The 23,889-nt window shown below is 37.5% G+C and overlaps 3 protein-coding genes across 3 annotated transcripts in view; 2 read left to right on the top strand and 1 right to left on the bottom strand.

The window, feature by feature from the left end:
- Window positions 1–3,187, top strand: part of LOC308287621 (DDB1- and CUL4-associated factor 1-like) — a 61,553-nt gene extending 58,366 nt beyond the window's left edge. The window contains exon 31 of the mRNA XM_080728848.1: window positions 403–3,187. Coding sequence (XP_080584974.1) covers window positions 403–470 — 68 coding nt within the window. The 3' untranslated portion in view covers window positions 471–3,187. The remainder of the gene's footprint in view (window positions 1–402) is intronic.
- A 1,589-nt stretch (window positions 3,188–4,776) lies between these two features.
- LOC308287271 (uncharacterized protein) lies at window positions 4,777–8,651 on the bottom strand (the record flags this gene model as incomplete). Its single annotated transcript, XM_080728387.1, has 3 exons — window positions 4,777–5,550; window positions 6,628–6,791; window positions 8,498–8,651. 3 exons carry the CDS (start codon window positions 8,649–8,651, stop codon window positions 4,777–4,779), a joined length of 1,092 nt encoding a protein of 363 aa, XP_080584513.1.
- A 914-nt stretch (window positions 8,652–9,565) lies between these two features.
- The window catches only part of LOC308287620 (exosome complex component RRP40-like), a 33,982-nt gene continuing 19,658 nt past the window's right edge, over window positions 9,566–23,889 (top strand). Inside the window, exon 1 of the mRNA XM_080728847.1 lies at window positions 9,566–9,962. Within this exon, the coding sequence (XP_080584973.1) occupies window positions 9,732–9,962 (231 nt within the window). The 5' untranslated portion in view covers window positions 9,566–9,731. The remainder of the gene's footprint in view (window positions 9,963–23,889) is intronic.

The following is a 23,889-nucleotide window of genomic DNA, read 5'->3' as shown; positions in this document are numbered from 1 at the left end:
CACTCACCGTATCGTGGAGATTTAATTAATCGTGATATCGTCCTCCGTCATGCACTGGGATTAATTCACCTTTTATTTGGTGAGCTGCATATCCGGTACCACTTAAAGCCTTCATAATTGGTAAAAGGTACTTATAATATACATGCACACACTATAATATACTTTCTTTTCCACTCTCTATCACGTCTTTGCCAAAAAATAGCAGATCTACAAGCTCACAACGCATTGTGTTGCGACGCCTTGTGAGCTTGTAGATCTGCTATTTTTTGGCAAATCTTCCGCCTCACCATAATGGATGGATTTCTATTATCGTAAATGTCTATCTTTTGTCACAATCATCGTGATATGACATTTTCATATCGTCCCATCCCTAACTTTGTGTGTGTTTTTGCTACCTTGCAGCGATCTCCTCAGGCAGCAGCTCCAGTGACACCGACATGGAGGCACTTCTTCGCTCCCTCGTCGGCTGAACAACTCGGCACTTCTCCGGCACCCTCTTAACTCTCCGGGGGGGAGCCCTAACGAAAATGAATAATTTTCTTTTTCTTTTTGCTCTTTTCCCTTCTTTAATTTCTTTCCTTTTTATATATGTACAGTATGTATAAAATAAATGTTTTAAAACTGGACAGGTTTTTTGTGTACGATAGATATCTGTTAGTCTTCTCTAAAAACCCTGGCCTGGAATTGAACTGAACGAAGAGACATTTGTAATAATATTGTACAGAATGGACAGACAATCTAGACATGGAGGTTTGGTTCCAAAGATGGAGGACACCTGGCAGGGACGCTGCCACAACAGACTCTCCCCACTCGTGAGTTCACTTCTGTCACGTTTTGCTATGCAGGTAAAAAAGGTGCCCAGTAAAATGCAGTGTTGAAAGCTTAGTTTGCCCCCAAAATGATTTACTCTGATGTTGTTTTTTTGCATTCCTGATCCAACATTCCAATAATTAATTAATTGAAGAAAATAGGAGGCCAAGGGAAACGTTATAATTTGTATAAACTCGCAGTGTAAACCAGGGATGACTATTGCCGTCCAGGTTGTATGTGGATGTTTTAAATGTATTATTGCTTTTTACGATTGGCCTCCTATAATTTACTTTAAATTCATAAAATATTGAAACATTATATCTGGAAGGCGATAAAATATTGAAACATTATATCTGGAAGGTGATAAAATATTGAAACATATCTGGAAGGCGATAAAATATTGAAACATTATATCTGGAAGGCGATAAAAACAACATAAAACAACTCCATGAATTCACGGATTGGTGGGGTGAGTAAATGATAGACAAAATGTCATTAAATTGAACAGACTGAAGAGTATTTTACTGTATGGGTTGCTTTTTAGTTTTCTTTTTAGTTTGGGTTGTGGTTTTGGCGTATTGCTGTCACGCTGAAGGCCAGTGGTTCTCAAAGTTTCAAATGGACCCTACAGGTCTGTAACTCTGAGTCTATGGGGGTCCTTGAAATTAAAGTTGGAGTACCAGCACCAAGCTTGTATCTGCCAGGCCCAGTTCACCATGGTAAATCTAACCAACGGGGGCCCTGTACAGCACCTTGCCTACACAGTGAAATGTGTAACTCAGAGAGTTTGGAAATGTAACCAAATGGACCCATGTACACTAGTACACACACATCAGTTACTGAGGGTTTTGCTGTGTATTTAAACAAACAAGGGAACTTGTCATGCATGGCTAAATGAAGCATTGGGTGAACTTGGGGCTGCTACGGAATTAGGAAAGCATTTCTTGGTGTGTTCAGCAAACCATACGCTACATTTAAACCAGTGGTTCTAAGGCTTTTTCATGTCAAGGACCCCCAAAGTAATGTGTATTAGGCCCACAGACCACCATCCGGAAAGACCGATTTGTGTTTCAAAATGTTTCAAAGATAGAAAGATGTTTACATTTTGTTCGATTTTCTTGATAACAGCCGATATTCAAGCTCGCAACAAGCTTGTAGATGTGTTGCTGTGTTAGGTAATGTTGCTGAGGACCCCCTGCAACCCCCACAAGGACGGGGAGAGAGGAGGTCCGTGATGCAGCAGTGTTTATACACAGGGTGCATAACCCTCCCCCCAAAATAACAAATCTGATACTCGCTTTTACAGATTATTTTTTTCTTTCCTTCAGTGAATTTAATTTATTTTAGTGTATTATTTTATTAGGCAGAGATGGGATTAATTTCAAGACTGGGAATGGGGAACGTGTGAACACATGAAGCGTCAAACACTGGGACATGAGTCTTTTCTTTTTGATAGATCATTATCTCTCCTGGTTGCGGCTGTCCTCGTACTTGTTAGTGAATTTTAACAGGTTACTGTTGTCTTTTCCAGTGCATGTCCCTCTAGGCGACTCGAACTCGGCTGACGCACACAACACCAACGCACACAACACCAACGCACACAACACCAACACACACAACACCAACACACACCACCAGAAGAGCTCGTAGCCTCGTGAGGAGCAAGTACACAACAAAGCAGTGATTCCCAACCTGTAGGCGGGGGTCCACTAGTGGGCCGCAGCGTATGGCAAGTGGGCCCCCAAATAATTGGCAAAGCACAGATTTTGTGTCCGCTCGTTGGGCACTGGCCTACTTGGGAACAACGCAAGTGAATGCAATACCCTTTGTAACCGTCTGTCTGTTTCTGTGTCAGGCATGCCCAAATATGTCAAGGCAGTCTGTGACGTCATATACAGTAAGGGGATTTGCAAGTGTATCTAGTAATATCCAAATGTGGCACTGTTTTATCCAGTCGTCTCCAAATGGCAGCGACGCCATACGGGCATATCAGACATTCGTTGGATTAATAGTTATTAGATTAGATTGTGAAAAGATGACGCTGAGCCCTGGTCCAGGAAAGGTTGGGAACCACTGCACCAAAGCACTGACACTCAACTGCCAGACAAACTTTTTTTTTTTTTTTTACCGGATGCAAATGCAATGTCAATCAGCAGTAATTCTGAACCGGGGAACAATTATCTCAAGACTGTTACAGTTATTGAGTGTAACATGCAATTGTTTTGTTGACATGACAGAACCCTCGTCAATTTGTTTTGTTTTGTGACGTACAAATTACGATGTTAGCTCGCCAGTGAATGTTGGGAAATGGCAGCCATGTTTGTTTTTTTTGTTTAGTCCGTTGACCAATCTCAGGTCATGTACAGTACATAATATGCCTCAGGATCCCGTTCACAGAAATGACCTTGTAAAATTGTTTAACATTGAATTGTCATAAAATACAAGGGTTGAAGTGATTTCATGTGACATCAGTTGTTCTTCTGAGCTATAAAATAAACAGATTTATGGTAGCTTGTATTGTCTAGTTCTGTGCCTAATATTTTATGAATAATTTTGTACAAGAAATAATGTACAAAAGTGGCATTGTTGTCTCAACAGACTTAACAGGCAGCTAATCTTGTTACTGTTGGACTGACGGCGTGAACAATTTACAATTTTGGCACTTAGCAGAAGACTCTTAATCGACTTATAATAAGAAAGTGAACAAATGGGTCTGTTGGTGCCACCTGATACCAGGATACTGACACAAAGTAGCTCAAAGGTAAACTATTTTTATTGCATAAAGACATTTCCACAAAGCTTTATTAATTAGTTCAGGCAAGGTGATATGAAGTCTGTCTCAAGACCTGCCCTACTCGACCTCATTTGTGGTTGAATTTGTTCGGAGTAGAAGTGACATTTATATTTTTATTCCACAGTATAAACCTTTGTAAATATATGTATTTGGACAGGGCTTGACGTTAACTTTTTGAGAAAAGTGAATTTCCCATTCACTTGTCCGGGCACAAGTCACTTGTCAGGATAAAAATGAGACATTTCAGTCATTTCTTAAATGCATGCATAGGAGTCAGACATTGAAATATCAAAACTCCATATTATGGGCAGTCCATAGTCTGCATGTACAGCCAGGAGTGTCACAGAAAAAAGTGAAACCAAGAGCCACTTGTCCAATGGACAAGTACATTTTTAATGAACTTGTCCGGAAGCATTTATTACTTGTCCTGGACACGAGAGTATTTCAAATACATGTATGTCTATCTATACTGCCCATCTCTCCCAAGTCCTCCTTTGATTAATTAGCCGGAAGTTTGAGAAAATGCCACTTTACACTCATGGCATGCAGCATGTCAATCAACAACGATCAAAAAGAAAAATGTGTTTCAGGTGTTTTCACCTGTTTCTCTCACTCAATACTTTTTTTTTAGCCCCACCCCCTCTCAGAACCTGGTAGGATATCTACAGTTGATTGACACCTGCTCCCCAGTGACATTGTGTCCATGAGCTTGGTACAAGTTTAACATAAAACATGTATAAAGAACGATGCCGTGGCCCCATACAGCACCTGACTAAAATAGTTACCTCCAGAAAACTGCACAGAAAATAGTTTTCACCGTCTTTTCATACAGTGTAATTTTATTATTAAAGCTTTTCCAACATTTTAAATTGTAATAGCTCTTTCAAAACTAATGTTATGCTTTTAAGGGTAATGTACAACTAAAAGATCAGTCTTAACAGTCCGTCTAACTAGGACTGCATTAGTTGAACCAGGACTGATAGATAGTCCTTCCTACTGTCACTAACAGCAGTAAGTCATAGTTGGCAATGAACTTTCCATGTTCGGAATTGTTAGTTCTGTCCCAGTCCTTTGTCATCACATTTTCTTCTTTTTTTTTACATGAACTTATCAAAGTTTGTATTGAAACAGACGACGATGACCTCTGAAATGTCCATTGACTTTTAACCTTGTCATTTATGCGCCTGGGTGACTGCTGGCCACGTCAGATACCGGAAGAGGGAGTTCTCCACCTCGTGCTGGAAGTGTGGAAGCAGTGCTCGGGGCAGCTTCCTCATCCTGGTCTCCAGTGACCTGCAGTAGGTGGAGATGTCATCGTCCAGCTCCTGCTGAGAAGCCAGCCTCTCCAGGGTTTTGCCGATGATGCCCAACAAGTCTGTCCCTGCGTCATCGCAGGGCTCTCTGTCCTCCAGGACCCTCCTGCGTCTCTTGGGCCAGTGCCTGATACCGCGTGGCTCCCTGGAGGTGCTCGGCCGCGGTTCCCCTCTGAAAGGCCTCTCAATGGGCTCTGCTAGAGAGACGCTGGGCTGCTCTACGGGCGTGGCGGACCACGGCTCTGTTCCAGAGACGATGGGCTTCTCTTGGTGGGAGCCGGACCAAGGCTCTGTTCCAGAGATGTTAGGCTTTTCTTCAGGAGTGCTGCACCTCGATTCTAATCCAGAAACGCTGGGCTTCACTTTGGGGCTGCTGAACATCGACTCTAATTCAGAAATGTTGGGCTTCTGTTCGGGGGTGCTGGGTCTCGACTCTGCTCCAGAAATGCTGGGCTTCTGTTCGGGGGTGCTGGCCCTTGACTCTGCTCCAGAGGTGATGGGCTTGTCTTCAGGGGTGCTGGGTCTTGGCTCAGTTTCAGAGACGCTAGGCTCATCGGTGTGTGTGCCCGATAGAACATCATCGCTGAAATAGATGATGCTGTCAGAGGGCCAATCACCATCGGCATGAGTTTCCTAAAAAACACAAATCGAACATTTAATGTACATTGAAGGGGAGTTCAGATCTTTCTATTATTGTTAAAACATTCAGAACAAGAATAAGGAGACATTGTTAACAGGGTTACCACAGAGTGATGCTTGGGCTTCATTTGCTTGGTGTGTGTTCCAAGTTTGAGAGGCTTGGTGTGAATTGAGCTTCCCTAACAATGTCAAAACATTGTGATCAACCAGACATCTACCAGATGCTAAAATCTCAGTAGATATGATGGGAGATGATGGGAGAGTGAGACCACTTTCTGAAAGGCTAGGTGTGAACTGAAGAAGGGGTTAAGCCCTATCTAGCCAATCGCTGGTCACTTAGGGGGGCTCTCTCCATTCCGACATATCTCCTTTCCGACATTGACTTCTTATTGTCGGAGTGGCAACACTTCCATAGAGCAGTGTTTCTCAACCACTGTACCTGGGGACATTTGGTGTGGCCCTGAGAAGGGTCAAGTGTACCCCTTGAAACTGCTTGAAAGCCAGTATTGTATTTATCATTTTAAAAATGATTTACACTAGTGAAAACAGCCGATCTACAAGCACACAACGCCTCGCACCGCGAGGCGTTGTGTGCTTGTAGATATGGTATTTTCACTACTGTTGTGCGACAGCCTTGTATGATTAAGCAGGGCTTTACTTTGCGAATGAAACGTACAAATTTGAAACTTGGAGATACAAGGCTTCTTCCCGACAGTGAGGATATTTACACCCCCGTATTATGTTGCATGGTGTGCCCATGGATTCTTGGGACATGAAAAGTGTGCCCATGCAGAAAAAAGGTTGAGAAACACTTCCAAAGAGGTTAGGGTTATGGATGGGGTTACATGGAGACATGTAACCGGTCACTTCACCCTTTTTTTTTAGAGACAAAGAGACAACAATTTACACCCAGCAGCTAAGCTAATGACACCCCCCAGCCCCCACTTCAAAACATTTATATTTTAAGACAATAACTGCAGGTCCTTAGATTCTTCTGGTAAATGGAAAGAAACTATTAAAGAGCTGTTATTTCTACAACTAAAAAAAAATAAAAGACATGAGTTCACTTACCCCCCTGGGTACCCTTGTGTAGGGCTCTAAGAACTGCAGCCGGCTGAGGATCCATTGCTGCCTTCCGGTTCTAATTGCCCCACGATACCCCGGCGGTGCAACTATCCTCTTGTAGCGGCTGTACTGGGTACGCAGAGAATCCCACCTCCTCTTTATTTCTTTCTCTAAAGGTTAAAACATAAAGTTATGACAAAGTTATTTGACATGAAGTTGTATTCAAGAGTTCTCAAACCAATTCCAACATGCACCAATTTGCAGATTTTATTCGTAGCCCAAAATAAACTATTTAAACATACATTTTGTCAATTCTATAGGCAATTATTGGTAAAGCCCACAACATGCAGTGTAATTACCCTGGAGTTACAATGTAACTTTTACTAAGTCCTGCGGAACAAGATGTGAAGTTATCGATACTTTAAAAGTGTAACGTTTCAGTCTGTCAGTCAGTCACACGTCACACTTTTGCCCTTCTCATATCTCTGCCACCGTTGCTCCAATCCATGCCAAATTTTGCACACACACTCCTTGGCTGCCAAACCACAACCTCATTTCTCACATGCCCCTCTTCTAGTGCCACCCTGAGGCTGATTCTTGCTAAACACATTTTTGGACACTGCTCCTACAACTTTTGCTCTAAAATCACGCAAAACGATACACAGTATCTCTAAGGTCATGTCATCAACATGGATCTGTCCCATTTCCCATATTCCCTCCTGATTGGCTACCATTGCCTTCTAAAGTTTGTGTATGCGACCTGACGGTCGCTTATCTCCCGATTAGGGAGTCTTATTGGTTTAACTAAATAGGTGACACTACCCTATAGCTAGCCTATACCCTACTGGCCTATTACCATATAACGACCCAAATCTGAACTTCAGATGTAATCTAAATCGATTTAGTCACAGGGTATAGCTATAGGTACAGTATACCATTGTAGGCCTACTCTAAAAGCAGTTACAGTATCTCCCTATGTCAGGGAAACTCAACCTTAGGGGGTCCTCAATGTTAATGCAGGGGACACACCAAATACTTGTGCTTCAGGGGTCCCATGCACCCCAATTGTTTTAATAGCCTAAATCAACTTCAGAAAATGCACATTTAAGGCCAGTCCAACCAATACAACTCTTTGCAACAAAACAAAAGGGCCAGTGAAGTCCACACTGTCACCGGACGAAGTGACCGTTGTGAGCTTGTAGATCTGCTGTTTTCACTACTGATCGGTCCCAGGCAAACGACTAATCTCTCTTCTTGGTTTCGAGCTAAAAGGTTTGGGAACCATGTATTGTTTAGCCTGGTTAATAAACCAGACCGCACAACACCACCCCGTGGTGTAGTGTGGTCTGGAGCCTCACAATTGAGAATCCATTTCCACCAGCCACCACAAAGGGCAGGTGGAAAGTAGGCTGTGTGGAATGTGGATACAAAAACATTCCCCCTCCCCCTCCATGCCAGGCATCAAACAGGTTGTCTTTGATGTTTCATTGATTAGAGAGAACACTAACGAGCTATTGACACTTGTATGGCCCAATCAATTACCTTATTGTACAACCACTTTGAAGTTCAAAGGGAGCAATTACGAGCTCACCAGGCTTTCAGAAATGGAATCTCTCCCTGCAACCCCAGACTCTCTTCCCAAAACGAAGTGTGTGATAGAGGCTGGCACCGCCAGGCTATGTATTGTTACCACCCCATTACAAGGTAACAACATGGCATGCGGCGGGATACATAATCTGACAGCACTGTTAAACCCCAAACAAAACTACCCAATAATAAAAACACACTTTACAGTTACAGTTCTCTATTAGATCTCCCTCATATTCCATTACAACAAAGCTAGCTTGGGCTGGCTAACAATAACAGAACAACTTACGGTTCATGCCCAGCTGGGTTCCAATCTCCTGCCAGAGCACCGCTTTAACGGCTCTGTTGGAGTACAGTCTCTGAGTGACGTCATAGAGAGCTGCTCTGTCTCTGATCAGGCTGATCAGGAGCTCCTCGCTGCCTTCATCCCACACTCCGTCCATCTGATCTGGACTTAATAACCTGCATGCACGAACATTGCATGTGTGCGTGCGTGCGTGCGTGTGCGTGCCCTCTTTAATTTTCTTTCGTTGACTTGCTGCTCACACTTCCGTCTCTCTTCCAAGTCTCTTCTCAGACTGAATAGAACAGCCAATCAGAGCTCTCTGATGTGTGGCGTCTCAAATAGCCCTGACCGTCATGGTTCTGGGTTGACATGGTTTCGGGCAGAGCGATCTATTTCGCTCCTTACAGCAACACAGACATTAAGATTTCACAAACAGTGCTCAATAAAGTCTCACATCTGTCTAAATACGATACGGCTTACTATAATTACCGGTAGCCTCTGTATTATTTAATAAGAAGCATTTTTATCCGATCGTTTTCTGTTTTCCCATGCATTTCCGGACCCATTTTGTAAGGTCACGCCCACATCTCAGTGTCCATTAGATGGGGTTGGTGCGCATGGGGAACGCCAGGAAACAGAAAACGATACAATAAAAAGGCTTCTTATTAAAGAATATGGAGGATACGGGTAATTATAGTAGGGCGTACCGTATTTAGACACGTGTGAGACGTTATTAAGCACTTTGTTTGTGAAATGTGAATGTTTCTGTAGCTGTAAGGGGCTAATTAAGTCGCTCTGCCCAAAACTATCTCAACCCGGAACCATGACGGCCGTGAGTGACGTGAGCGACCTTCAGGTTTCAGAGCTAGTTCTCAAACAAAGACCCCCCCCCCCCCACCGGAGTCCACGATGGTATCACACATATAAAAAAAAGAAAACCCAAAAAACTGGTCTCTGATGTTTTTTTGCTTAAAAACAAACTACATTTAAAAAAAAGTTTCGGATGCATTTCGGACGCAGCCGTGTTCTGTGTTTCCGTGTGTCACACCAATAGTCATCCCCCTCCCATGCTGTTGTGTTGTTAGCAGGCTGCTGCTAACGCACGCATGCCGAGTTGCCGACACACAGACAGACAGTTTACAGTTTAGGCATTTAGCAGACGCTCTTCATCCAGAGCGATTTACAATAAGCAAGGTAATCAATACATCGACACCAAAACAGTAGTTGACAGCCAGCCATGCACGCAGCGTTCCAGGAGAAAGTGGGAGAGGTGCTGCTGCCTGGAGATGTCTTCTCCATGGCCGGCGCTCCGGAGACCATCAGCCTCACAGAGAGCTCTAAAGGCGGGGAGAAGGTGGTCTGCGGCCCGGGGCTGCGCAGGGACGGAGACCGGGTGTTGGTGTGTAAGAGCGGCCTGCTCAGACACAAAGCACCCAACGTCTACTGGATGGAGTCACAGCAGAAACGGGTCAGTTCAGTTCATCATCATGTATTGTCTTTTATATCAGGGGTCTTCAACGTTTTCAGATAGATAGATATAGATACCTTTGTTATCCCAAGGGGAAAATCAGTTGCCCATGAGGCAGCACAGCAGTATAAGACTGCGGTCACGCCATCTACTCTTCAGGAAAAGCTGGTCGCGCTATCCTCACTTCAAAATATGGTGCGCTTCTACACGGCTGTTTACGGTTTGACAAGGGGATGGTGCGTTCAAGGCGAGCTGGTACATTAGAATTTCTAGACTTTCGAGACCAAGGGTGTATAAAATATGGAACTACATACTATTCAATCAACAGATGCTTTAAATTAGACCCCCCCCCCCCACGTAGTGATGTCAGTAGCTCATATACTGAATGAATACGATGCATAGTAGTGATGTCTGTAGCTCATACTGAATGAATATGATGTATAGAATAGTGATGTCTGTAGCTCATACACTGAATGAATATGATGTATAGAGTAGTGATGTCTGTAGCTCATATACTGAATGAATATGATGTAGTGATGTCTGTAGCTCATATACTGAATGAATATGATGCATAGAGTAGTGATGTCTGTAGCTCATATACTGAATGAATATGATGCATAGAGTAGTGATGTCTGTAGCTCATATACTGAATGAATATGATGCATAGAGTAGTGATGTCTGTAGCTCATATACTGAATGAATATGATGTCGTGATGTATGTAGCTCATATACTGAATGAATATGATGCATAGAGTAGTGATGTCTGTAGCTCATATACTGAATGAATATGATGCATAGAGTAGTGATGTCTGTAGCTCATATACTGAATGAATATGATGCATAGAGTAGTGATGTTTGTAGCTCATATACTGAATGAATATGATGCATAGAGTAGTGATGTCTGTAGCTCATATACTGAATGGATATGATGGCATAGAGTAGTGATGTCTGTAGCTCATATACTGAGCTCATATACTGAATGAATATGATGTATATAGTAGTGATTTCTGTAGCTCATATACTGAATGAATATGATGTATAGAGTAGTGATGTCTGTAGCTCATACACTGAATGAATATGATGTATAGAGTAGTGATGTCTGTAGCTCATATACTGAATGAATATGATGTATAGTGATGTATGTAGCTCATATACTGAATGAATATGATGCATAGAGTAGTGATGTCTGTAGATCATATACTGAATGAATATGATGCTTAGAGTATTGATGTCTGTAGCTCATATACTGAATGAATATGATGTATATAGTAGTGATGTCTGTAGCTCATATACTGAATGAATATGATGTATAGAGTAGTGATGTCTGTAGCTCATATACTGAATGAATATGATGTAGTGATGTCTGTAGCTCATATACTGAATGAATATGATGTATAGTGATGTCTGTAGCTCATATACTGAATGAATATGATGTATAGAGTAGTGATGTCTGTAGCTCAAATACTGAATGAATATGATGTATAGAGTAGTGATGTCTGTAGCTCATATACTGAATGAATATGATGTATAGTGATGTCTGTAGCTCATATACTGAATGAATATAATGTATAGAGTACTGATGTCTGTAGCTCATATACTGAATGAATATGATGATGTTCCTAAGTACCTCTAAAAAATATTCCCAAACTTTTTTACTGTGCCAATAATTTATAATAAATTCTACAAATATTACCATAATCCATTCGCTATACTGCAAAAAGTATAAAATCTGATAAAAATTAAGAAGATTTGTTACCATAAAACAACTATGTCACCTTATTCATGATGTACCTAAGTACCTCTAAAAATATTCCTGACCTGTTTTACTGTGCCAATAATTTATAATAAATTCTACAAATATTACCATAATCCATTCGCTATACTGCAAAAAGTATAAAATCTGATAAAAATTAAGAAGATTTGTTACCATAAAACAACTATGTCACCTTGTTCATGATGTACCTAAGTACCTCTAAAAATATTCCTGACCTGTTTTACTGTGCCAATAATTTATAATAAATTCGACAAATATTACCATAATCCATCCGCTATAGAGCAAAAAGTATAAAATCAGATAAAAATCAAAAAGATTTGTTACCATAAACCAACTCTGTCACTTTGTTCATGATGTTCCTAAGTACCTCTAAAAAATATTCCCAACCTTTTTTACTGTGCCAATAATTTATAATAAATTCGACAAATATTACCATAATCCATCCGCTATAGAGCAAAAAGTATAAAATCAGATAAAAATCAAAAAGATTTGTTACCATAAAACAACTATGTCACCTTGTTCATGATGTTCCTAAGTACCTCTAAAAAATATTCCCAAAGTGTTTTACTGTGCCAATAATTTATAATAAATTCGACAAATATTACCATAAACCTTCGCTATACAGCTAAAAGTATAAAATCTGATAAAAATCAAAAAGATTTGTTACCATAAAACAACTATGTCACCTTGTTCATGATGTTCCTAAGTACCTCTAAAAAATATTCCCAACCTTTTTTACTGTGCCAATAATTTATAATAAATTCGACAAATATTACCATAATCCATCCGCTATAGAGCAAAAAGTATAAAATCAGATAAAAATCAAAAAGATTTGTTACCATAAACCAACTCTGTCACCTTGTTCATGATGTTCCTGAGTACCTCTAAAAAATATTCCCAAACTTTTTTACTGTGCCAATAATTTATAATAAATTCGACAAATATTACCATAATCCATCCGCTATAGAGCACTCGTACTCGTACTCGTCTTCTTCCGCTTTTCCGTTCAGGGTCCGGGTCGCGGGGGCAGTATCCTCAGCAGGGAAGCCCAGACAGTCCTCTCCCCAGCCACTTCCACCAGCTCCTCCGGGGGGATCCCGAGGCGTTCCCAGGCCAGCTGAGAGATATAATCTCTCCAGCGTGTTCTGGGTCGACCCCGAGGTCTCCTCCCGGTTGGACGTGCCCGAAACACTTCCCCAGGGAAGCGTCCGGGAGGCATCCTAACCAGATGCCCGACCCACCTCAACTGGCTCCTCTCGACGTGTAGGAGCAGCGGCTCTACTCCGAGTCCCTCCCGGATGTCTGAGTTCCTCACCCTATCTCTAAGGCTTAGCCCAGACACCCTGCGGAGGAAACTCATTTCGGCCGCTTGTACTCGCGACCTCATTCTTTCGGTCATTACCCAAAGCTCATGACCATAGGTGAGGATTGGGACGTAGACTGACCGGTAAATCGAGAGCTTTGCCTTGCGGCTCAGCTCTCTTTTCACCACAACGGACCGGTGCAGCGTCCGCATTACTGCGGACGCTGCCCCGATCCGCCTGTCAATCTCCCGCTCCCTCCTTCCATCACTCGTGAACAAGATCCCGAGGTACTTGAACTCCTCCACTTGAAGCAGGGCCACCTCCCCGACCTGGAGTGGGCACTCCACCTTTTTCCGCTATAGAGCAAAAAGTATAAAATCAGATAAAAATCAAAAAGATTTGTTACCATAAACCAACTCTGTCACCTTGTTCATGATGTTCCTAAGTACCTCTAAAAAATATTCCCAAACCTTTTTACTGTGCCAATAATTTATAATAAATTCGACAAATATTACCATAATCCATCCGCTATAGAGCAAAAAGTATAAAATCAGATAAAAATCAAAAAGATTTGTTACCATAAATCAACTCTGTCACCTTGTTCATGATGTTCCTAAGTACCTCTAAAAATATTCCTGACCTGTTTTACTGTGCCAATAATTTATAATAAATTCGACAAATATTACCATAATCCATCCGCTATAGAGCAAAAAGTATAAAATCAGATAAAAATCAAAAAGATTTGTTACCATAAACCAACTCTGTCACCTTGTTCATGATGTTCCTAAGTACCTCTAAAAAATATTCCCAAACTTTTTTACTGTGCCAATAATTTATAATAAATTCGACAAATATTACCATAATCCATCCGCTATAGAGCTAAAAGTATAAAATCAGATAAAAATCAAAAAGATTTGTTACCATAAACCAACTCTGTCACCTTGTTCATGATGTTCCTGAGTACCTCTAAAAAATATTCCCAAACTTTTTTACTGTGCCAATAATTTATAATAAATTCGACAAATATTACCATAATCCATCCGCTATAGAGCTAAAAGTATAAAATCAGATAAAAATCAAAAAGATTTGTTACCATAAACCAACTCTGTCACCTTTTCATGATGTTCCTGAGTACCTCTAAAAATATTCCCAACCTGTTTTACTGTGCCAATAATTTATAATAAATTCGACAAATATTACCATAAACCTTCGCTATACAGCTAAAAGTATAAAATCTGATAAAAATTAAGAAGATTTGTTACCATAAAACAACTGTCACCTTGTTCATGATGTTCCTAAGTACCTCTAAAAAATATTCCCAAACTGTTTTACTGTGTCAATAATTTATAATAAATTCGACAAATATTACCATAAACCTTTGCTATACAGCAAAAACTATAAAAACTGATAAAAATTAAGAAGATTTCTTACCATAAAACAACTATGTCACCTTGTTCATGATGTTCCTAAGTACCTCTAAAAAATATTCCCAACCTTTTTTACTGTGCCAATAATTTATAATAAATTCGACAAATATTACCATAATCCATCCGCTATAGAGCAAAAAGTATAAAATCAGATAAAAATCAAAAAGATTTGTTACCATAAAACAACTCTGTCACCTTGTTCATGATGTTCCTAAGTACCTCTAAAAAATATTCCCAAACTTTTTTACTGTGCCAATAATTTATAATAAATTCGACAAATATTACCATAATCCATCCGCTATAGAGCAAAAAGTATAAAATCAGATAAAAATCAAAAAGATTTGTTACCATAAACCAACTCTGTCACCTTGTTCATGATGTTCCTGAGTACCTCTAAAAAATATTCCCAAACTTTTTTACTGTGCCAATAATTTATAATAAATTCGACAAATACTACCATAATCCATCCGCTATAGAGCTAAAAGTATAAAATCAGATAAAAATCAAAAAGATTTGTTACCATAAACCAACTCTGTCACCTTGTTCATGATGTTCCTGAGTACCTCTAAAAAATATTCCCAAACTTTTTTACTGTGCCAATAATTTATAATAAATTCGACAAATATTACCATAATCCATCCGCTATAGAGCAAAAAGTATAAAATCAGATAAAAATCAAAAAGATTTGTTACCATAAACCAACTCTGTCACCTTGTTCATGATGTTCCTAAGTATCTCTAAAAAATATTCCCAAACTTTTTTACTGTGCCAATAATTTATAATAAATTCGACAAATATTACCATAATCCATCCGCTATAGAGCAAAAAGTATAAAATCAGATAAAAATCAAAAAGATTTGTTACCATAAACCAACTCTGTCACCTTGTTCATGATGTTCCTGAGTACCTCTAAAAAATATTCCCAAACTTCTTTACTGTGCCAATAATTTATAATAAATTCGGCAAATATTACCATAATCCATCCGCTATAGAGCAAAAAGTATAAAATCAGATAAAAATCAAAAAGATTTGTTACCATAAATCAACTCTGTCACCTTGTTCATGATGTTCCTAAGTACCTCTAAAAATATTCCTGACCTGTTTTACTGTGCCAATAATTTATAATAAATTCGACAAATATTACCATAATCCATCCGCTATAGAGCAAAAAGTATAAAATCAGATAAAAATCAAAAAGATTTGTTACCATAAACCAACTCTGTCACCTTGTTCATGATGTTCCTAAGTACCTCTAAAAAATATTCCCAAACTTTTTTACTGTGCCAATAATTTATAATAAATTCGACAAATATTACCATAATCCATCCGCTATAGAGCTAAAAGTATAAAATCAGATAAAAATCAAAAAGATTTGTTACCATAAACCAACTCTGTCACCTTGTTCATGATGTTCCTGAGTACCTCTAAAAAATATTCCCAAACTTTTTTACTGTGCCAATAATTTATAATAAATTCGACAAATATTACCATAATCCATCCGCTATAGAGCTAAAAGTATAAAATCAGATAAAAATCAAAAAGATTTGTTACCATAAACCAACTCTGTCACCTTTTCATGATGTTCCTGAGTACCTCTAAAAATATTCCCAACCTGTTTTACTGTGCCAATAATTTATAATAAATTCGACAAATATTACCATAAACCTTCGCTATACAGCTAAAAGTATAAAATCTGATAAAAATTAAGAAGATTTGTTACCATAAAACAACTATGTCACCTTGTTCATGATGTTCCTAAGTACCTCTAAAAATATTCCCAAACTGTTTTACTGTGTCAATAATTTATAATAAATTCGACAAATATTACCATAAACCTTTGCTATACAGCAAAAACTATAAAAACTGATAAAAATTAAGAAGATTTCTTACCATAAAACAACTATGTCACCTTGTTCATGATGTTCCTAAGTACCTCTAAAAAATATTCCCAACCTTTTTTACTGTGCCAATAATTTATAATAAATTCGACAAATATTACCATAATCCATCCGCTATAGAGCAAAAAGTATAAAATCAGATAAAAATCAAAAAGATTTGTTACCATAAAACAACTCTGTCACCTTGTTCATGATGTTCCTAAGTACCTCTAAAAAATATTCCCAAACTTTTTTACTGTGCCAATAATTTATAATAAATTCGACAAATATTACCATAATCCATCCGCTATAGAGCAAAAAGTATAAAATCAGATAAAAATCAAAAAGATTTGTTACCATAAACCAACTCTGTCACCTTGTTCATGATGTTCCTGAGTACCTCTAAAAAATATTCCCAAACTTTTTTACTGTGCCAATAATTTATAATAAATTCGACAAATACTACCATAATCCATCCGCTATAGAGCTAAAAGTATAAAATCAGATAAAAATCAAAAAGATTTGTTACCATAAACCAACTCTGTCACCTTGTTCATGATGTTCCTGAGTACCTCTAAAAAATATTCCCAAACTTTTTTACTGTGCCAATAATTTATAATAAATTCGACAAATGTTACCATAATCCATCCGCTATAGAGCTAAAAGTATAAAATCAGATAAAAATCAAAAAGATTTGTTACCATAAACCAACTCTGTCACCTTGTTCATGATGTTCCTGAGTACCTCTAAAAAATATTCCCAAACTTTTTTACTGTGCCAATAATTTATAATAAATTCGACAAATATTACCATAATCCATCCGCTATAGAGCTAAAAGTATAAAATCAGATAAAAATCAAAAAGATTTGTTACCATAAACCAACTCTGTCACCTTGTTCATGATGTTCCTGAGTACCTCTAAAAAATATTCCCAAACTTTTTTACTGTGCCAATAATTTATAATAAATTCGACAAATATTACCATAATCCATCCGCTATAGAGCAAAAAGTATAAAATCAGATAAAAATCAAAAAGATTTGTTACCATAAACCAACTCTGTCACCTTGTTCATGATGTTCCTAAGTACCTCTAAAAAATATTCCCAAACTTTTTTACTTTGCCAATAATTTATAATAAATTCGACAAATATTACCATAATCCATCCGCTATAGAGCAAAAAGTATAAAATCAGATAAAAATCAAAAAGATTTGTTACCATAAACCAACTCTGTCACCTTGTTCATGATGTTCCTGAGTACCTCTAAAAAATATTCCCAAACTTCTTTACTGTGCCAATAATTTATAATAAATTCGGCAAATATTACCATAATCCATCCGCTATAGAGCAAAAAGTATAAAATCAGATAAAAATCAAAAAGATTTGTTACCATAAATCAACTCTGTCACCTTGTTCATGATGTTCCTAAGTACCTCTAAAAATATTCCTGACCTGTTTTACTGTGCCAATAATTTATAATAAATTCGACAAATATTACCATAATCCATCCGCTATAGAGCAAAAAGTATAAAATCAGATAAAAATCAAAAAGATTTGTTACCATAAACCAACTCTGTCACCTTGTTCATGATGTTCCTAAGTACCTCTAAAAAATATTCCCAAACTTTTTTACTGTGCCAATAATTTATAATAAATTCGACAAATATTACCATAATCCATCCGCTATAGAGCAAAAAGTATAAAATCAGATAAAAATCAAAAAGATTTGTTACCATAAACCAACTCTGTCACCTTGTTCATGATGTTCCTGAGTACCTCTAAAAAATATTCCCAAACTTTTTTACTGTGCCAATAATTTATAATAAATTCGACAAATATTACCATAATCCATCCGCTATAGAGCTAAAAGTATAAAATCAGATAAAAATCAAAAAGATTTGTTACCATAAACCAACTCTGTCACCTTTTCATGATGTTCCTGAGTACCTCTAAAAATATTCCCAACCTGTTTTACTGTGCCAATAATTTATAATAAATTCGACAAATATTACCATAAACCTTCGCTATACAGCTAAAAGTATAAAATCTGATAAAAATTAAGAAGATTTGTTACCATAAAACAACTATGTCACCTTGTTCATGATGTTCCTAAGTACCTCTAAAAATATTCCCAAACTGTTTTACTGTGTCAATAATTTATAATAAATTCGACAAATATTACCATAAACCTTTGCTATACAGCAAAAACTATAAAAACTGATAAAAATTAAGAAGATTTCTTACCATAAAACAACTATGTCACCTTGTTCATGATGTTCCTAAGTACCTCTAAAAAATATTCCCAACCTTTTTTACTGTGCCAATAATTTATAATAAATTCGACAAATATTACCATAATCCATCCGCTATAGAGCAAAAAGTATAAAATCAGATAAAAATCAAAAAGATTTGTTACCATAAAACAACTCTGTCACCTTGTTCATGATGTTCCTAAGTACCTCTAAAAAATATTCCCAAACTTTTTTACTGTGCCAATAATTTATAATAAATTCGACAAATATTACCATAATCCATCCGCTATAGAGCAAAAAGTATAAAATCAGATAAAAATCAAAAAGATTTGTTACCATAAACCAACTCTGTCACCTTGTTCATGATGTTCCTGAGTACCTCTAAAAAATATTCCCAAACTTTTTTACTGTGCCAATAATTTATAATAAATTCGACAAATACTACCATAATCCATCCGCTATAGAGCTAAAAGTATAAAATCAGATAAAAATCAAAAAGATTTGTTACCATAAACCAACTCTGTCACCTTGTTCATGATGTTCCTGAGTACCTCTAAAAAATATTCCCAAACTTTTTTACTGTGCCAATAATTTATAATAAATTCGACAAATGTTACCATAATCCATCCGCTATAGAGCTAAAAGTATAAAATCAGATAAAAATCAAAAAGATTTGTTACCATAAACCAACTCTGTCACCTTGTTCATGATGTTCCTGAGTACCTCTAAAAAATATTCCCAAACTTTTTTACTGTGCCAATAATTTATAATAAATTCGACAAATATTACCATAATCCATCCGCTATAGAGCAAAAAGTATAAAATCAGATAAAAATTAAGAAGATTTGTTACCATAAAACAACTATGTCACCTTGTTCATGAGGTTCCTAAGTACCTCCAAAAAATATTCCCAAACTGTTTTACTGTGCCAATAATTTATAATAAATTCTACAAATATTACCATAAACCTTCGCTATACAGCTAAAAGTATAAACTCTGATAAAAATTAAGAAGATTTGTTACCATAAACCAACTCTGTCACCTTGTTCATGATGTTCCTAAGTACCTCTAAAAAATATTCCCAAACTTTTTTACTGTGCCAATAATTTATAATAAATTCGACAAATATTACCATAATCCATCCGCTATAGAGCAAAAAGTATAAAATCAGATAAAAATCAAAAAGATTTGTTACCATAAACCAACTCTGTCACCTTGTTCATGATGTTCCTGAGTACCTCTAAAAAATATTCCCAAACTTTTTTACTGTGCCAATAATTTATAATAAATTCGACAAATATTACCATAATCCATCCGCTATAGAGCAAAAAGTATAAAATCAGATAAAAATCAAAAAGATTTGTTACCATAAATCAACTCTGTCACCTTGTTCATGATGTTCCTAAGTACCTCTAAAAATATTCCTGACCTGTTTTACTGTGCCAATAATTTATAATAAATTCGACAAATATTACCATAATCCATCCGCTATAGAGCAAAAAGTATAAAATCAGATAAAAATCAAAAAGATTTGTTACCATAAACCAACTCTGTCACCTTGTTCATGATGTTCCTACGTACCTCTAAAAAATATTCCCAAACTTTTTTACTGTGCCAATAATTTATAATAAATTCGACAAATATTACCATAATCCATCCGCTATAGAGCTAAAAGTATAAAATCAGATAAAAATCAAAAAGATTTGTTACCATAAACCAACTCTGTCACCTTGTTCATGATGTTCCTAAGTACCTCTAAAAAATATTCCCAAACTTTTTTACTGTGCCAATAATTTATAATAAATTCGACAAATATTACCATAATCCATCCGCTATAGAGCAAAAAGTATAAAATCAGATAAAAATCAAAAAGATTTGTTACCATAAACCAACTCTGTCACCTTGTTCATGATGTTCCTGAGTACCTCTAAAAAATATTCCCAAACTTTTTTACTGTGCCAATAATTTATAATAAATTCGACAAATATTACCATAATCCATCCGCTATAGAGCAAAAAGTATAAAATCAGATAAAAATCAAAAAGATTTGTTACCATAAATCAACTCTGTCACCTTGTTCATGATGTTCCTAAGTACCTCTAAAAATATTCCTGACCTGTTTTACTGTGCCAATAATTTATAATAAATTCGACAAATATTACCATAATCCATCCGCTATAGAGCAAAAAGTATAAAATCAGATAAAAATCAAAAAGATTTGTTACCATAAACCAACTCTGTCACCTTGTTCATGATGTTCCTACGTACCTCTAAAAAATATTCCCAAACTTTTTTACTGTGCCAATAATTTATAATAAATTCGACAAATATTACCATAATCCATCCGCTATAGAGCTAAAAGTATAAAATCAGATAAAAATCAAAAAGATTTGTTACCATAAACCAACTCTGTCACCTTGTTCATGATGTTCCTAAGTACCTCTAAAAAATATTCCCAAACTTTTTTACTGTGCCAATAATTTATAATAAATTCGACAAATATTACCATAATCCATCCGCTATAGAGCAAAAAGTATAAAATCAGATAAAAATCAAAAAGATTTGTTACCATAAACCAACTCTGTCACCTTGTTCATGATGTTCCTGAGTACCTCTAAAAAATATTCCCAAACTTTTTTACTGTGCCAATAATTTATAATAAATTCGACAAATATTACCATAATCCATCCGCTATAGAGCTAAAAGTATAAAATCAGATAAAAATCAAAAAGATTTGTTACCATAAACCAACTCTGTCACCTTGTTCATGATGTTCCTGAGTACCTCTAAAAAATATTCCCAAACTTTTTTACTGTGCCAATAATTTATAATAAATTCGACAAATATTACCATAATCCATCCGCTATAGAGCTAAAAGTATAAAATCAGATAAAAATCAAAAAGATTTGTTACCATAAACCAACTCTGTCACCTTGTTCATGATGTTCCTGAGTACCTCTAAAAAATATTCCCAACCTTTTTTACTGTGCCAATAATTTATAATAAATTCTACAAATATCACCATAAACCTTCGCTATACAGCTAAAAGTATAAACTCTGATAAAAATTAAGAAGATTTGTTACCATAAAACAACTATGTCACCTTGTTCATGATGTTCCTAAGTACCTCTAAAAAATATTCCCAAACTGTTTTACTGTGCCAATAATTTATAATAAATTCGACAAATATTAACATAATCCATTCGCTATACAGCAAATAGTATAAAATCAGATAAAAATTAAGATTTGTTACCATAAAAAAACTATATCACCTTGTTCATGATGTCTCTAAGTACCTCTAAAAAATATTCCCAACCTGTTTTACTGTGCCAATAATTTACAATAAATTCTACAAATATTACCATAATCCATCCGCTATAGAGCAAAAAGTATAAAATCAGATAAAAATCAAGAAGATTTGTTACCATAAAACAACTATAACCCCTTGTTCATGATGTACCTAAGTACCCCTGAAAATATTTTTCTTATGTGAGGGGGCTCCCTGGTGCCTCAGCGTGCCCACCGAAAAGAAAAAAGGAAAAACGGAAAAATTGGAAGGGGAAAAAAACAGTGTAGCACCGCCTCGGACACCCGGAGAGTGCGCTCTCCCTGACAGCCACCTACTCGGCCGTGGACTTCCTGGCGATGGGTTTTGGGGCTGGGGGGTTGTCGGTAGGGGGTTGGGAATCGGAGATCGGGATGATTTTGCTCATTGGACTCTTGGGGCGGTCGACGGCACCCACGCGTTTCGGTGGGGGGGAGTCTTAGGTCTCAGCATCGGTCCGGGTTCGAAGCGGGAGGTTGGGGATTGGGGACTGTAACGGTCCGGCTTGGCGGCGTCGTTGGGCGAACGGCGCCACCCACGCGTTTTGTTAAGGGGGAGTTTGAGCCCCGTCGTCGGTTCGGGTTCGAAGTGGGAGGGGGGGATTTAGGGAACTGGGACGGTACGGCTCGGCGGCGCCGTGGGGAGAGCGCCGGCACCCGCACGTTTTTCCGGAGTCGTGGCCTCGGCGTCGGTCCGGTTTGGAGGTGCGGGGTCGGTTGTTGGGGGATGGGGGTGGCCCGGCTAGGCGGTGTCGCGGGCCGGGTGAGGGCACCCGCGCGTTTTTCGGTTTCGGGCGGCGGCGTCGTCCCGTGGTCCCGGCGGCGGTCTCGGAGCGGCAGGCGTGTTCCGGCGTGCGTGCGGGATCGGGAGTTCGAGACGCGGGCGGGCGGCGCCGACGCGTTTTCGGGGTTTGTGTCTCGGCGTCGGTCCCGGTTCGGGGTGGGGTATCGGGGGGTCGGGGGTTGGGATGAACCCACTCGGCGGCGCCACTTAGGAACATCATGAACAAGGTGACATAGTTGTTTTATGGTAACAAATCTTCTTAATTTTTATCAGAGTTTATACTTTTAGCTGTATAGCGAAGGTTTATGGTGATATTTGTCGAATTTATTATAAATTATTGGCACAGTAAAACAGGTTGGGAATATTTTTTAGAGGTACTTAGGAACATCATGAACAAGGTGACATAGTTGTTTTATGGTAACAAATCTTCTTAATTTTTATCTGAGTTTATACTTTTAGCTGTATAGCGAAGGTTTATGGTGATATTTGTCGAATTTATTATAAATTATTGGCACAGTAAAACAGGTTGGGAATATTTTTAGAGGTACTTAGGAACATCATGAACAAGGTGACATAGTTGTTTTATGGTAACAAATCTTCTTAATTTTTATCAGAGTTTACACTTTTAGCTGTATAGCGAAGGTTTATGGTGATATTTGTCGAATTTATTATAAATTATTGGCACAGTAAAAAAGGTTGGGAATATTTTTTCGAGGTACTTAGGAACATCATGAACAAGGTGACATAGTTGTTTTATGGTAACAAATCTTCTTAATTTTTATCAGATGTTATACTTTTAGCTGTATAGCGAAGGTTTATGGTAATATTTGTAGAATTTATTATAAATTTTTGGCACAGTAAAACAGTTTGGGAATATTTTTTAGAGGTACTTAGGAACATCATGAACAAGGTGACATAGTTGTTTTATGGTAACAAATATCCTTAATTTTTATGAGTTTTTATATTTTTTGCTGTATAGCAAAGGTTTATGGTAATATTTGTCGAATTTATTATAAATTATTGGCACAGTAAAACAGTTTGGGAATATTTTTTAGAGGTACTTAGGAACATCATGAACAAGGTGACATAGTTGTTTTATGGTAACAAATCTTCTTAATTTTTATCAGAGTTTATACTTTTAGCTGTATAGCGAAGGTTTATGGTGATATTTGTCGAATTTATTATA

This window comes from Nannobrachium achirus (assembly GCF_963921795.1).
Source record: "Nannobrachium achirus genome assembly, chromosome: 6".
In the NCBI taxonomy this organism is placed as follows: Eukaryota; Metazoa; Chordata; class Actinopteri; order Myctophiformes; family Myctophidae; genus Nannobrachium; species Nannobrachium achirus.
This window is presented reverse-complemented; position numbering and strand designations above follow the sequence as displayed.